Source organism: Nyctereutes procyonoides, unplaced genomic scaffold (assembly GCF_905146905.1).
Source record: "Nyctereutes procyonoides isolate TBG_1078 unplaced genomic scaffold, NYPRO_anot_genome, whole genome shotgun sequence".
NCBI classification, from domain to species: domain Eukaryota; kingdom Metazoa; phylum Chordata; class Mammalia; order Carnivora; family Canidae; genus Nyctereutes; species Nyctereutes procyonoides.
The window spans coordinates 9,371,858-9,387,455 of record NW_026575147.1 but is presented as its reverse complement, the minus strand read 5'-3'; the positions used below and the strand labels follow the sequence as shown (position 1 = coordinate 9,387,455).

General features: G+C 36.3%; 1 protein-coding gene across 6 annotated transcripts in view; it reads left to right on the top strand.

Annotated features, from left to right (window-relative positions):
- Positions 1 to 15,598, top strand: part of ALMS1 (ALMS1 centrosome and basal body associated protein) — a 222,472-nt gene that overhangs the window by 170,677 nt on the left and 36,197 nt on the right. For all 6 annotated transcript variants that reach the window (XM_055312267.1, XM_055312271.1, XM_055312268.1 and 3 more), the window contains one exon: positions 10,692 to 11,854. In XM_055312267.1, the coding sequence (XP_055168242.1) occupies positions 10,692 to 11,854 (1,163 nt within the window). The remainder of the gene's footprint in view (positions 1 to 10,691; positions 11,855 to 15,598) is intronic.

The following is a 15,598-nucleotide window of genomic DNA, read 5'->3' as shown; positions in this document are numbered from 1 at the left end:
TTTGTAGGTAAGAAAATTACTACAGTAATTTCAATTTGGTTTCATTTTTTTTCCTTTTTTATTCTCTATTTCATTAGTTTCCACTCTGATTTTTATTATTTCCTTCCATTTGCTTTAGTTTTAGTTTGCTTTTTTTCTAATGCTTAAGGTAGAAGCTTAGAGTTTTTTTTTTACTTGAGATCTTTCTGCTTTCTTGTTATAGGCATTTTACAACCATAAATTTCCTCTTAAGATTTAGCTGTATCTGGGACACCTGGGTGGCTCAGTGGTTGAGCGCCTGCCTTCCGCCCAAGGGCGTGATCCTGGAGTCCTGGGATTGAGTCCCACATCAGGCTCCCTGCATAGAGCCTGCTTCTCTCTGTGTGTGTCTCTCATGAACAAATAAATATTAAAAAAAAAAAAAAAGATTTAGCTGTATCTGGGGTGCCTGGGTGGTTCAGTCAATTAAGTGTCTGACTCTTGGTTTCTTCTCAGATCAATGATCTAGGGGTCATGGGATTGAGCCCTGCAGATTGGACTCCTCACTAAATAGGTAGTCTGTTCTCTACCCCCACCCACACTCACCCCCGTGCATGCATGTGTCCTCTCTGTAAACAAATTAATAAATCTTAAAAAAAAAAGAAAAGATTTAGCAGTAATCTCTTAAGTCCATTGTCATTTATTTAAAGGATTTTCTGATTTTTCCTATATTTTCTTCTTCTTTAACCCAGAGGTTATTTTGGAAAGTTTTGTTCCCAAATCTTATTCTCCTATTGATTTCAAATTCCATTCTCTTACGGTTGGAGAACATACTTTGTATTATTCCTATCCTTTTAAATTTATTGAGGTTTGTTTTATGGCCTAGCAAGTGGTCTGTCCTGGCAATATTCCATAGGCATTTTAGAGGAATGTGCGTTTTGCTGTTGTTAGATAGAATGTTCTATGGGTGAGTATTAGATCTAATTGGTTTATAGGGTTGTTCCAGTCTTCTATTCCTTGTTACTCTTCTGTCTAGTTGTTTTGTCCATTATTGAAAATGGAGTATGAAAAATGGAGCATTGTGGTCTCCAACTTTTTTTGTTGAATTATCTTTCTCCTTTCTATCAGTTTTTACTTCCTGTATTTCGGCTCCCAGTTATCAGGTAGATATGTTTATAATCCTTGCATTTCCTCATGGATGATCTATTTCATTATAAAATATCCCTCTTTATCTCTAATAAAATTTTTATTTTAAAATATCTTTTAAAATATTTTTAAAATATTTTTCTGATATTCTGATATTAGTATAGCCATTTCAGCTTTTTCATGGTTGCTATTTGTATGATATGTTTTCCATCCTTACATTTTCAATCTGTTTGTATCTTTATTTCTAAAATATGTCTCTTGTGATAGCTGATAGTTGGATCATGTTTTTGTTTAAAAACCTGTAACAATTTCTGCCTTTTTATTGAATTGTTTAATCCATTCACATTTGTTATTATTGAAATAGTTGGATTTACATCTGCCATTTTACTTTTTGTTTTCTATATATCTATCCCTGGCAAGATGGTGGATTAGCTATCCTGAAAAACTCCTTTGAAAATAACTAGAATGCTAGATAAAAATATCAAAACTATCTTCTAACACTTAACAGAGTTGACATGACAGTTAAGCATCTTCAGATCCCAAAGATAGAATGAAAGCAGGAACCCACCCTAGAGATAATTAAGCATTAAAGCAGACTGTCACCCTAAGGGTTTCAGCTGAATTCTGTAGGTCTGGGGGCAGGGTGGGGGTGCTAATGTCTACATGAAGTTGGGAGCAAAATAAGAACTTAGGGCACACCCATAGTGAAAAAGTCCTGCCTGAGTTTCTAGTAGGCTGCAATCTAAGTAAAAGAATAATTAAAAAATAAACACATCTGTGCAAAAGAGTAAAGCAAGGAAACTTATCTGTCTCCATCTTGGTAATGGGTTCAGGGAAAGAAGACAGTGGCAAAATCCTGAAATTTGTAACTGCATATCAACTCTCATACAGGTTTATAGTTGTGAATTTTGCATTGGTACAGTTTATTGGTGCATTGAACTACATGTGTATCTGAAAATACTTCAACCTAGAATTTTATTTAAAATGGCCCTGGCTTTGTAGTGCCAACTCATACACCAGGCTGAAGCAGATGCACATCTCTCTAATGAAATTTCAACTAAGACCTCAAAATATTCCCCCAAATACAAACTCATAGGGACCATGAGTAAAAAAGCATAAAGAATAAAATAAAAATGAAATGCAGCAATGAGACCCACAAAGACGTATGTTCAGGACTCCTTGGAAAAACAACTAACTCTATGATTGGAGCAGGAAATACAAAAGATGAGCCTGTAGCATCTTATAGTATGGAAAGTGAGGAGAAATCCTTACAGTGATGGAAGTATGTCAGTGGGACACAAGAAATAAATAAAACAGCTCCCAGTGACCAAAGTTGCAGCAATTTGAGAAATATAGTGGTATTGAATTATAACCAAAGTTTGAATATCCATGAGTCCATATTGATATAAATAAATGATTGAATGAATAAATAAATAAATGGGAGCAAATAGTTCTTCTGTACAGAATTCCAGATGTATGAGTATGTTTGGAGAGTGTAGACACTCTCACCCTTAAGGAGCAGAGCATAATTCCTTACTCTTTAAGAATGGATTGCTCATAGAAACTTAATTCCAAAAAGTTTAGCATAGGAAGGGAAAAGAGAGTAAGTTTATAGTGAAGAACCCTGACAGACATGACCTCAGCCAGGTAGTCAAAGTCAACACCAAAGTCAACATGATAAGTCATGCTGATAGTGTGTACCCTTAATTTGCAATGAAAATGGCACTTTAAAGTCTTCCTCCCTAAAACCCATAATACGAGTTTAGTCTTGAAAAAAACATCAAAAACCCAAATAAACAACATTCTACAAAATACCTGATCAGTACTTCTCAAAACTGTCAGGACCATGAAAAACAAGGAAAATCTGAGGTGGTCTCACAGACCAGAATAACCTAAGGAGATACGATAACTAAATGTAATGCAGTATTCCTAGATGGGATTCTGTAACAGAAAAAGAATATTAGGTATAAACTAAGGAAATCAGAGTGTAGACTTTGGTTAATAATAATGCATCTTGGGCAGCCCCGGTGGCGCAGCGGTTTAGCGCCGCCTGCAGCCCAGGGCGTGATCCTGGGGACCCCGGATCGAGTCCCAAATCGGGCCCTGCTTCTCCCTCTGCCTGTGTCTCTGCCTCTCTCTGTCTCTATGAATAAATAAATAAAATCTTTAAAAATAATAATGCATCTTTATTGGTTCCTTAAATGTAATAAATGTACTATATTGACGTAAGGTGTTAATAACAATGTTTTTTTTTTAATTTTTATTTATTTATGATAGTCACAGAGAGAGAGAGAGGCAGAGACACAGGCAGAGGGAGAAGCAGGCTCCATGCACCGGGAGCCCGACGTGGGACTCGATCCCCGGTCTCCAGGATCGCGCCCTGGGCCAAAGGCAGGCGCCAAACCGCTGCGCCACCCAGGGATCCCGACGTAAGGTGTTAATAATAGAAGAAACTGGGGATCCCTGGGTGGCGCAGCGCTTTGGCGCCTACCTTTGGCCCAGGGCGCGATCCTGGAGACCCGGGATCGAATCCCACGTCGGGCTCCCGGTGCATGGAGCCTGCTTCTCCCTCTGCCTGTGTCTCTGCCTCTCTCTCTCTCTCTCACTGTGTGCCTATCATAAATAAATAAAAAATTTAAAAAAAAATAGAAGAAACTGGGTATGAAATATAGGAAAATATTTGTACTATCTTCAGTTTTTCTAAGTCTAAACTATTCTAAATCAAAACGTTTACTTAAAAAAAAAACTCATGTATCTATACTGATATTAAGACAGATAAGATTCACTGGTTAGGTAAGAAAAGGGGAGGCTCCTCTTTATAGTTAGAAAATCTCCATACTATAACCCTTATAGTAATAACAGATTTAAGCAGGAATCATCAGTGAATGATAAAACTAGTGAGTGAAATTATGGGGGAAAAGTTTATTTATACAGTTTATTTATATCTATTACTCCTATAGAATTGTTCAAAATGCATAACTTTAATCACAGCGAAACTCAACAGAAACTCAAATTGAAGGACATTCTACAAATAACTGGCCTGTCTTTTTCAAAAATGTAGATGTCATGAAGGACAAAAGCTAAAGAACTATTCTAGATTAAAGAATACTAAAAAAGACATGGCAGCTAAATGTAGTCATCCTAGATTGGACTCTAGCCCAGGGGAAGAATGACTATAAAGGACAGTTTGGGGCAAATTTCTGAAATTTGAACATAAACTTCACATTAATATATTAGTGTTAAATGTGTTTGATAATTATACCATGTTATAGAATAAGAATACCTTTCTTATTTTTTTTAAGTTTTATTTATTCATGAGAGACACAGAGAGAGAGAGAGGCAGAGACATAGGCAGAGAGAGAAGTAGGCTCCATGCAAGGAGCCTGATGCAGGGCTCAATCCAGGCATCCCAGGATCACACTCTGAGCTGAAGGCAAACGCCCAACCACTGAGCCACCTAGACGTCCCAGAGAATACCTCTTTCCCGGGTATACATATTATAGTATCCCAGGGTGAAAAGACATGATGTTTACAACTTATTCCCTGGTGGTTCAGATAAAATATTAATAATATATAAATGTATATTTATGGTTGTGAATTAGCAATTGATGAATCTAAGAGAAATATATGCAAGTTCATTATACTGTTTTTGCAGCTTTTTGGTAGGATTGGAATTTATTTATTTTTATTTTATTTTATTTTTATTTGTTACAAAATAAAGTTCTTCTTTACCAGAATGAGTCTGAAAAAGATGTTGGAAATGGTGTAGGATTTAGCCATACAAGATATTAAAATGAACTATACAATCATAATAGTTTAAAAGGATGCTGTTGGAGCAAGAGACTGAGATTGGGTCCATCAATGGAAATAAATACAATGAGAATCTACTCTATGCCATTTCACATCAGTTTGAAATAGATGGATATAAATAAATAAAAATAAAAAAAAAACATAATCTTAAAAAGAGTACAAATTTAAAAAAAAAAAAAAAAAAAAAAAAAAGGGATCCCTGGGTGGTGCAGTGGTTTAGCGCCTGCCTTTGGCCCAGGGCGCGATCCTGGAGACCCGGGATCGAATCCCATGTCGGGCTCCCGGTGCATGGAGCCTGCTTCTCCTTCTGCCTATGCCTCTGCCTCTCTCTCTCTCTGTGACTATCATAAATAAATAAAAATAAAAAAAAAACATAATCTTAAAAAGAGTACAAATTTTAAAAAAAAAAAAAAAATAGATGGATAATTCAACAAATAATTCAGAGATGCTTAGCATTTGGGGATGTGGAGGTACAGACTTAAGTTGTAGCCCTACCTTACTCCTCTTACCAAAATTCATATATTTCAGAGATTTAAGTGTATAAAAGAGAGCATGAGATCATAAAAGTTCTAGATGAAGGTATGGATTATTATTACTTAATAAGGTGAGGTGACAAAATCTAAAAGTCATAAAGGCAAAGATTTGATAAATTGGTCTACATTTTTAAATTTAAGTTTCTGCATGGTAGAAAAATACCATATGCAAAATCAATTTATAAATGGAAAGTAGGAAAACAATTTTAGACTAATACTGAGAAAAGGGATCACTTCTCGGCCTTTTGGCTAACATCAAGTGTGATATTGAGAAAAGGGGGCTAGTTTTCTTAATATACAAAGAATTTTTTTAAGTCAAAGACAGTCTAAATAAAAATAATCAAAGAACATGAGAAGGAATTTTATGGTAAAATAAATGCAAATAGCCATTAAAGATATGAAATAATACTTATTAGCCTTTTTAATAATTGAAGAAATACACTAAATGACAGATTTTTTAAAGCCCTTTAGAATAGCACAGATGAATAAATTTGATGCTGATAAAGAGTTCTGTTGGCGTATGGGGAAATGTACAGACATTTTCATAATACTACTCTTAAAAGTGCAAATTTATGGCAAATTTTTTGAGGAGGAGGGCAGTTTGGCAATATTTAACTGTTGTGACTTTATTAAATTAACATTTGTTAAGTAGAGCTCTAGGATGTCCAGTGGCTCAACAAAAGAGCACATGGAAATTGAAATAGAGAAGTTTATTACTCACGAGTCCTAGAGGAGGTACATGGCATGCTTTGAGGGGCCACACAGGAAGGTCAAGGCAAGATGCAGGTAGTGAGAATGGTAGGACCTGGGGTATGTGATGCCTTTATTGGAGTCTACCGGTGGAGTAGTTTGGGGTTCCCAGACTAAAGTTGGACTGGTCAATTCAAAATCAGAAATAACGGTATTTTAATAAGGTGGGCAGGGTTTTTACCCTAAGTAGGGATGCACATGGGAAAGGACCTGGAAGGTGGGGGAAACTGTTTATCACAAGAACTTTTGGGAAATCATAGAAGGAACTAAATTTACTTATGACCCTACAGGTTTGTTCTCTATGCATTCAAGGGAGGGGGACTAGCATTAGTTTAAAGCCCCTGCAGGCCATTGCCCACAGAAAATGGATGCTGGGGCAGAAATATTATATAGGACCACTTTATCTAAACTCTCAACACTTACTAAAACTGAAATAAATGTTCCCTTTCCCCAGCATTTCCACTTGCAGGAGTTCTACACATAAAGTTGTATCAAACATACAAAATCACACACACATACACGAGGATACTCACTGCAGCATTTTTCAGGAGAATAAACAATTGGAAACAACCTAAACATCTAGTTAAATTATGGTATGTCAAATCAGTTAATATAAAATACTTGCATATACATAAAATATTTTTTCATTGAACAAATATTGTGTATTACTTTTTTTAATAAATTTATTTTTTATTGGTGTTCAATTTGCCAACATACAGAATAACACCCAGTGCTCATCCCGTCAAGTGCCCCCCTCAGTGCCCGTCACCCATTCTCCCCCACCCCCTGCCCTCCTCCCCTTCCACCACCCCTAGTTCATTTTCCAGAGTTAGGAGTCTTTATGTTCTGTCTCCCTTTCTGATATTTCCTACCCATTTCTTCTCCCTTCCCTTCTGTTCCCTTTCACTATTATTTATATTCCCCAAATGAATGAGAACATATAATGTTTGTCCTTCTCCAATTGACTTATTTCACTCAGCATAATACCCTCCAGTTCCATCCACATTGAAGCAAATAGTGGGAATATTACTTGGCAGCATTTTATCTAAATGAATATACAGAACCGGCCAGTGGAAAGTAGGCCTGAGAGCCCTTTTTCACCTTAAATTCTCTGCATTATTTCAATATCTTACAATGAATATGCTTAACTTTAATTTTTAAAAAGTAGTAAATCATTTTTAATATACTTTGATATATTTGGAGAGAATTTTGTAAATCCTGTGTATTAAACTAACACATTATCAGAAGTAGATAATGATTTGACCTTTACTCTTTTTTTTTTTTTTTTTTTTTACTTTTACTCTTAAAGAAGTGCCATGAGGGGTGCCTGGGTGTTTCAGTCAGTTAAGCATCTGATTCTTGGTCTCAGCTCGGGTCTTGATCGCAGGGTTGTGAATCACATGAGTTTAAGCGTGGCATGGAGCTTGACCAAAAGAAAAAAAAAATAACTGCCATGTGATAGGATTATCTACTTTCATTGTTCATTGAGCCCGTTATACTCCATGCACTCAGCTTGCTTATTTTCTACTCTTTACTATATATTTTACTTCAGTCCCAAGTCAATGGGTCTGTGTTGATTAAAAATACTGATGTTGGAAAACAAATTTATTTTACAGTCATGTTATCTGTTTCCTCATTCTTTTACTTTTGCTTTTTTCTTAAAGACTTATTTATTACTTGAGAGAGAGAGAAAGAGTATGAACATGAGCTGGGGGGAGGGATAAATGGAGAGGAAGAATCTCAAGCCGAGTCCATGCTGAGTACAAGCCCACTGCTGGGCTGAACCTTACAACCTTAGATCACTACCTGAGCTGAAATAAAAAGTTGATCACTTAACCAACTGAACCACCCAGACACCCCATACTTTTGCTTTATTTTTTAATATATTGTAGCTAGCCCTTTGAAATTTTCTTTTATCCAATTGCTGTAGTATCCTTCCAGAAATACAGCCATAATCATGTAACTCCTCTGCTCAATATGGTATGGTGACTCTTAATTTCCAGTAGTAAGTAAATTTAAAGTCCTTAGCTTAGTGTTCCAAGCCCCATGTAATGTGTCCCCAAATATCCACCTACTATTCATTCTTTCTTCCTGGATCTACCTACTGGCCATTTTTATGTCTGTTCAAGTTCTTAGCCCGGTTTTTCAGTTGGGTTATTATTTTACTCTTAAGTTATATGAATTCTTTATATATTCTGGGCATTAACCTCTTATCAGATATATAGTATGCACATATTTTCTCTCATTCCATACATTGCCTTTTCACTTTGTTGTTTCCTTTGCTGTGTAGAAGCTTTTTAATTTGAGGTAATCCCACTTGTTTTTGTTGCCTGTGTTTTTGGGATCATATCCATGAAATCATTCCCAAGATCAGTGTCATACAGCTTTTTCCCCTTTATTTTCTTCTAGGAGTTTTATAGTTTCAGACCTTACATTTAAGTCTATAATCCATTGTGAGTTGATTTTGTATGAGAGTCTATTTTATTCTTTTGCATGTGCATATCTAGTTTTCTAACATCATTTGTTCAAGAGCCTGTTCTTACCCCTCTGGGTATTCTGAGCACTCTTGTTGAAGATCAGTTAACCATATATGGGTGGATACATTTATAGGCTTCCTGTTCAGTTGGTTCCAAGTAACCTTTCCTACCTTATTTTACCTACTGCCTTTACTTTGCAAATTGTATAGTCACCCAAACTGAATGTTTACACTCAATTTTTTGCCTAATGCTTTCCCATCCTTATGCCTATGCTCATGCTACTTGATGAAACGAGGGGAAAGGCCAGCATGATTGGAATATAATTATTGAGGAGGACAGTGAGGTACATGTATATCTTATTAAGGAATTTTGGTTTTGTTCTAAGAGTAAGAGAAAGTTGTTAAATAGAAAATGATAGGTCAATTTACATTTTTAAAGATTATTATTTGAAGAACAGATCAGAAGAGGATAGGAATGGATGCCTTTTTCCCCTTTTTTCTTGCCTAATTACTCTGGCCAGCACTTCCAGTAGTATATTGAATAAAAGTGGCGAGAATAGGCATCCTTGTCTTGTTCCTGATCTTGAAGGAAAAGCTTTAGGTTTTTACCATTGAGTGTGATGTCAGCAATGGTCTTGTCATATATGACCTGCATTATATTGAGATACATTCCTTTATATTGTATTGAGAGTTTTTGTGATGAATGGTTGTTGAATTTTCTCAAATACCTTTCCTGCATCTGTTGAGATAATTTATGGTTTTTATCCTTCATTTTGTTAATTTGATGTATCACATTGATTTGTGGATGTTGAACCATCCTTAAATCCCTGGAATAAATCCCACTTGATTATGATGTATAATCCTTTTTATATATTGTTGAATTTGGTTTGCTAATATTTTGTTGAGGATTTTTGCTCCTATGTTCATTAGGGATATTGGCTTGTAATTTTCTTTTCTTGTAGTGTCCCTGTCTGAGGTCAGGGCAATGCTGGCCTCAAAATGAGTTTGGAAATGTTCCCTCCTCTTATAGTTTTTGGAGGACTTTGAGAAGATTTTGTATTGATTCTTCAAATGTTTGGTAGAATTTACCTGTGAAGCCATATGGTTCTGGATTTTGGTTTTTTGGGAGATTTGAGAGTCTTTTTATATTTTAGATATAAAAGCAGATCCATGTATCTTACTGTAGTCTAGGCAAATTGTCTTAGGGGTTCTCAGTATTTAATGAACATTCTGGTTGCCAGTAGTCTGTAGTGTGGGCAAAAAGGATCCCATAGTCAAAAGCGTTACTTTGTTGCACATTTATGTCTTTGTTTCTACTCCATAGATGTGTATATTAGTGTGTACAGTCAGGGTTTATAATTGAAAGATGTTCTTACATCTAAAAATATCTGTCTTGATATAGAATAATGACTTTCAAAAACTGAAGATGGTAAATTTTATGTTAGATGTATTTTACCACAATAAGAAAAATTGGAAAAATGTGAAGATGGATCAGTGAAAGGAATTTTAAAAGCCTCTAAGACATATTAGAGGTTTATTTAAATCCTACCTGTTTAATTACTAATGATGAAAATGAAGTCTCAGGTGTCTTAACTGAAAATAAGATTAACAATACCTATCTCTTAATTTTATCAACAAGATTGAATTAAAAGGAAAAAAGAGATATAGCATTTATTATAACACTCCACATGTAGCAGACAGTGAATACATAGCAGTTGCTGTTATAATCCAGAGAACTAAAGTGCCTTCCTAAGGTCAAACAGCCAGCCTCTGGCAGAACCTAACCTAGAATCCAAGTCTTTTTAACCCTTAGTCCCTTGAAGTTTTATTGTGCCAATCTGGCCCATAGGCACATGGCTAGCTAGAATCCTTTGTGCAGGCAGGGCATTTTCCGAAACCTTACATAAAACTGCCCTTTCCTTAGGTATCTGTATCTCAAGAATTAAGTGTGAATACATTTCTAAAGGGAACGCAAATATTTTGAAAGTCTTTCAAAATCTTTTTTTTCTCCTTTTCAGAGTCCAGATGTCATTCAGAATTTGAAAATACTACCCATTCTGTCTTCAGGTCAGCCAAGTTTTACTTTCATCATCCCGTGCACCTACCAAGTGATCAAGATTTCTGCCATGAATCCTTAGGGAGGAGTGTTTTCATGAGGCATTCTCTGAAGGATTTCTTTCAGCATCATCCAGACAAACAGAGAGAACACACCAGTCTTCCTTCCCCTCGTCAAAATGTGGAAAAGACAAAGACAGATTATACCAGAATAGAGAGCCTCAGTATCAATGTAAACTTGGAAAACGATGTGATGCATACTGCTAAAAGTCGGGCTAGAGATAATCCAAAGAGTGACAAACAACTTAATGATCAAAAAAGGGATCATAAGGTCACCCCAGAGCCAACAGCTCAGCACACAGTGAGTTTGAATGAACTCTGGAACAGGTATCAGGAGCGACAGAGGCAACAGAGGCCTCCCCAGTTTGGTGATAGGAAAGAACTTTCCTTGGTGGATCGACTGGATCGTTTGGCTAAACTTCTTCAGAATCCCATCACATATTCTCTCCGGACCTCTGAAAGCACACAAGATGATAGCAGAGGAGAAAGAGATGTTAAGGAATGGAGTGGTAGACAGCAACAGCAGAAAAACAAGCTTCAGAAAAAGAAGCGGTATAAAAGCCTAGAGAAATTTCATAAAAACGCAGGAGAGCTTAAAAAAAGTAAGATGCTTTCTACTCATCAAGCTGGAAAATCCAATCAGATTAAAATTGAACAGATTAAGTTTGATAAGTATATCCTGAGAAAACAGCCAGATTTTCACTACAGAAACAACACTTCTTCAGATTCTAGACCCTCAGAGGAGAGTGAGCTGCTCACAGATACTGCCACCAACCTCCTTTCCACCACCACTTCTCCTGTGGAATCAGATATATTGACCCAAACAGATAGAGAGGTGACCTTGCAGGAGAGGAGCAGCTCCATCTCCACCATTGACACTGCCCGACTGATCCAAGCTTTTGGCCATGAGAGAGTTTGTCTGTCACCCAGGCAAATTAAGTTATACAGCAGCATCACTGACCATCAGAGGAGATACCTTGAGAGGCGGAGCAAGAAGAACAAGAAAGCATTGAATATGAATCATCCCCAAATGACTTCTGAGCACACCAGAAGGAAACACATCCAGGTACATGGCTACAAATTCCATCTGGCAATGTGACTGCCTTTTTCATGGACTTTTTAGTTAAGCTTGGCACACAGTTGAAAAAAAAAAAGCCAATTGCCCTTTCCTCACTATCACATTTCTTACCAACTGGAAAAGAGTGAGAAAGTGTAGTACAGTGCTATTGTGAGTTGTCATTCTTTTCAACACTCAGTTATGAATTACCCTTTGAATGGTAATTGAATGAAGGGCTTTGCCGCTAAATACTTCAGAATCTGCAAAGTATACCCCTGGCACAGGGGAGCTTCCATTTTAGGATGACCTCCATTCTGAACAATAGTGCCTGGCTTTTTTTGTTTGGGGCTTTATGGTTTATTCGTTCCTCCCTGTCTTTCTTTCTTTCTTTCTTTTTTTTTTTTTTAATTTTTATTTCTTTATGATAGTCACAGAGAGAGAGAGAGAGGCAGAGACACAGGCAGAGGGAGAAGCAGGCTCCATGCACCGGGAGCCCGACGTGGGATTCGATCCCGGGTCTCCAGGATCGCGCCCTGGGCCAAAGGCAGGCGCCAAACCGCTGCGCCACCCAGGGATCCCCCTCCCTGTCTTTCAAGAAACTTTTAGGTGTTTAAAAAAAATACACAGATACACACACACACATATATATAAGTAATACAATAATGATTTTTTTGAGTAAATGAAGAATTAGAATGACAGAAAATTAAACCAAATCCAGGGAGGAATGAGCTACAACATGATCTTTAAAAATAAATAAATGAAGGATTGTGAGTGATAAGAAGACAAGGTGAAGCCAGAGGGGAGATCAATATACCTGTGGATATGATTGCTAGAAGTGAGTCATGAATTTCGCAGTTTTCTAGCAGTTGGTGATGCTAAAATTTTGTGATCAATTACACAAGTCTGTAATATAAAAACACACTAAATTTTCAAAAGCATTATAGGTATTTCTGATACTAAGACCTAAGAGAAATTTCTCTCATATGTCCTCGTAAAGAAGGTACCACAGTGTATGTAACACACATCAACAGCATCCTTAAAAGAGATTCAGTAACAACACCCATAAGGTTAATAGGACCTTAGGTTAGGGAGTTCGGTAAAGGCAGATTTCAGGGGGTCAGCAAGTACGGACTATTACTTTAACCCAAGAATAAAATTGAGGGTATCTAGAGGAGTGCTCTCCAAAGAGGGATGCTTGAGAAATGGGATCATTGAGTATAGAAAGATATTGAAAGAAAAATATTAGACTTGTTTTTATTTTTCTCAACCTTTTAAAATTTATATTTTAAAAAAAATTATATTTCTGTGTATGTTTTATAAGTAGTATAGTCATAATTTTTTAACTTATAAATAAATATCTACTTTAATAATTGGTGCTTAAAAATACTTTATCAATAGAACTGCATGATAAAAAAAACTTAGAGAACACTTGTGTAGAGGAAAGGAGGCACAAGACCTTCAGGCATTTTGCCATAAATATTTCTCATAATTGAGGTTTTGGTAGGTATTAAATGATCGTGATTACACATGTAGAAATACATGTATGACTCTTTTTAAGGTAGGTGAAGAATTGAGGATGAAACAGATGAAGGCTTTTTGTTCTATAGAGTAGATAAGGACAAAAGATCTTGGTAGAGGGTTTTTTTGTGTGTGGTGAAACACACTTTACATAAAGTTTACAATTTTAACCATTTTAAAGTGTACGATTCCATGGCACTGAGTGTACTTACAGTGTTTTATATCATCACCACTATCTGGTTTGTGTACTTTTTCATCACTCCAGCAGTCACCCTCTGTTGCCTATTCTGTGTATTTCATATAAATGGAATCATACAATAGATGACCTTTTTTTTTTAAGATTCTATTGATTTATTCATGAGAGACAAAGAAAGAGGCAGAGACATAGGCAGAGGGAGAAGCAGGCTCCCTGTGGGGAGCTGATGTGGGATTCAATCCAAGGAGCCCAGGATCACGACCTGAGCCAAGGGCAGACACTCAACCACTGAGCCACCCAGATGCCCCATATGTCAGACTTCTATCACTTGAGCATATTTTTGAGATTCATACACGTCCTATCATGTATCAGTACTTTATTGCTTTTTTTCTGAATGATATTTCATTGCGTGTATATACTACATTTTTTTTATCCATTCATTTGTTCATGGACATTTAGGTTTCCATCTTTTGGCCACTGTATAAAGCAGTAATGAACATTTGTATATAAGTTTCTATTTAAACAGCTATGTACAGTTCTTTTGGGTTATATACCCAGGAATGGAAATACTAGGTCATATCGTAATTCTGTGTTTAGTTTATTGGGTAATTACCAAACTCTTTTCCAGAGAGGATATATACCATTTTCTGCTCCCATCAGCAATGTCTGAGGGTTCCGATTTCTCCACATTTGCCAGCACTTTTTATTTACCTTGTTTTGTGGGGTTTTTTTTTTTTTTTTTTTTGCCATACTAGTAGTTGTGAAGTGATATCTCATACTAATTGTCATTTTGATTGTGGGTTTGATTTGCCTTTCCCTTTCCTAATGACTAATGACATTAAGCATCTTTTCATGCACTTGTTGGCCATATGTATATGTTCTTTGGAGAAATGTCTATTCAGGTCTTTGCCCACTGGTAATTGTTTATCTCTTTGTTTTTGTATTGCAAGAATTCTTTACATATTCTATATATATAATTTGCAAATATTTGCTCCCACTCTCTGGGTTATCTTTTCACTCACTTGTTAGCGTCCTTTGATGCACAACAGTTTACTTTTGATGAAGTCTTATTTTTGCTTTTGTTGCTTATGCTTTTGTTGTCATACCTAAGAAACCATTGCCAAATTCAAAGTCTTGAAGACTTATCTCTGTATTTTCTTTTAAGTATTTTATACTTGTTGGCTCTTCCAGTTGCATATTTGATTTTTTGGGGCTAATTTTTGTGTATGATAATGAGGTATGGGTCAAAAATCATTCTTTTCCCCATAGATAGCCAGTTGTCTAGCACCAGTAGTTAAAGAGACTATGCTTTCCCCATTGTATGGTCTTGGCACTCTTGTCAAAAATCAGCTGATGATAGATTTGAAGGTTTATTTCTGGGCCCTCAATTGTATTCCTTTGATCTATATACTTATCTCTATTCCATTGCTGCACTACTTTTGATTACTGTAGCTTTGTGGTAAGTTTTTAAATTGAGAAATGTGAGTTTCCAGTTTTGTTCTTTTTCAAGACTACTTGGCTATACAGCCTCCTTGTATTTTCTTTTTCCTTTTTTTTTTTAAGATTTTATTTATTCATGAGAGACACACAGAGAGAGAGAGAGAGAGAGAGAGAGAGAGAGAGACAAAGGCAGAGGGAGAAGCAGGCTCCATGCATGGAGCCTGACATGGGACTTGATCCTGGGTCTCCAGGATCAGGCCCTGGGCTGAAGGCGGCGCTAAACCGCTGAGCCACCCGGACTGCCCTGCCTCCGTGTATTTTCATGTGAATTTTAGGTTCAGCTTTTCTTTCCATTTCAAGGTCATGGGGATTTTGATATTAATTGCATTAATCTAGATTGGTTTGGAGTTTATTGCCATCTTAATATTAAGTCTTCTCATCTGTGAATACAGTATCTATTTCAATTTATTTATATTTTTAATTTCTTCCAGCAATTCTTTTGTAGTTTTCAATGTATGAGTCTCTCACTCTCTTGGTTAAATTTTTTATCTGATTTTCTTGTTCTCTTTTTTTAGTCTTAATTTTGGTAAAATACATAT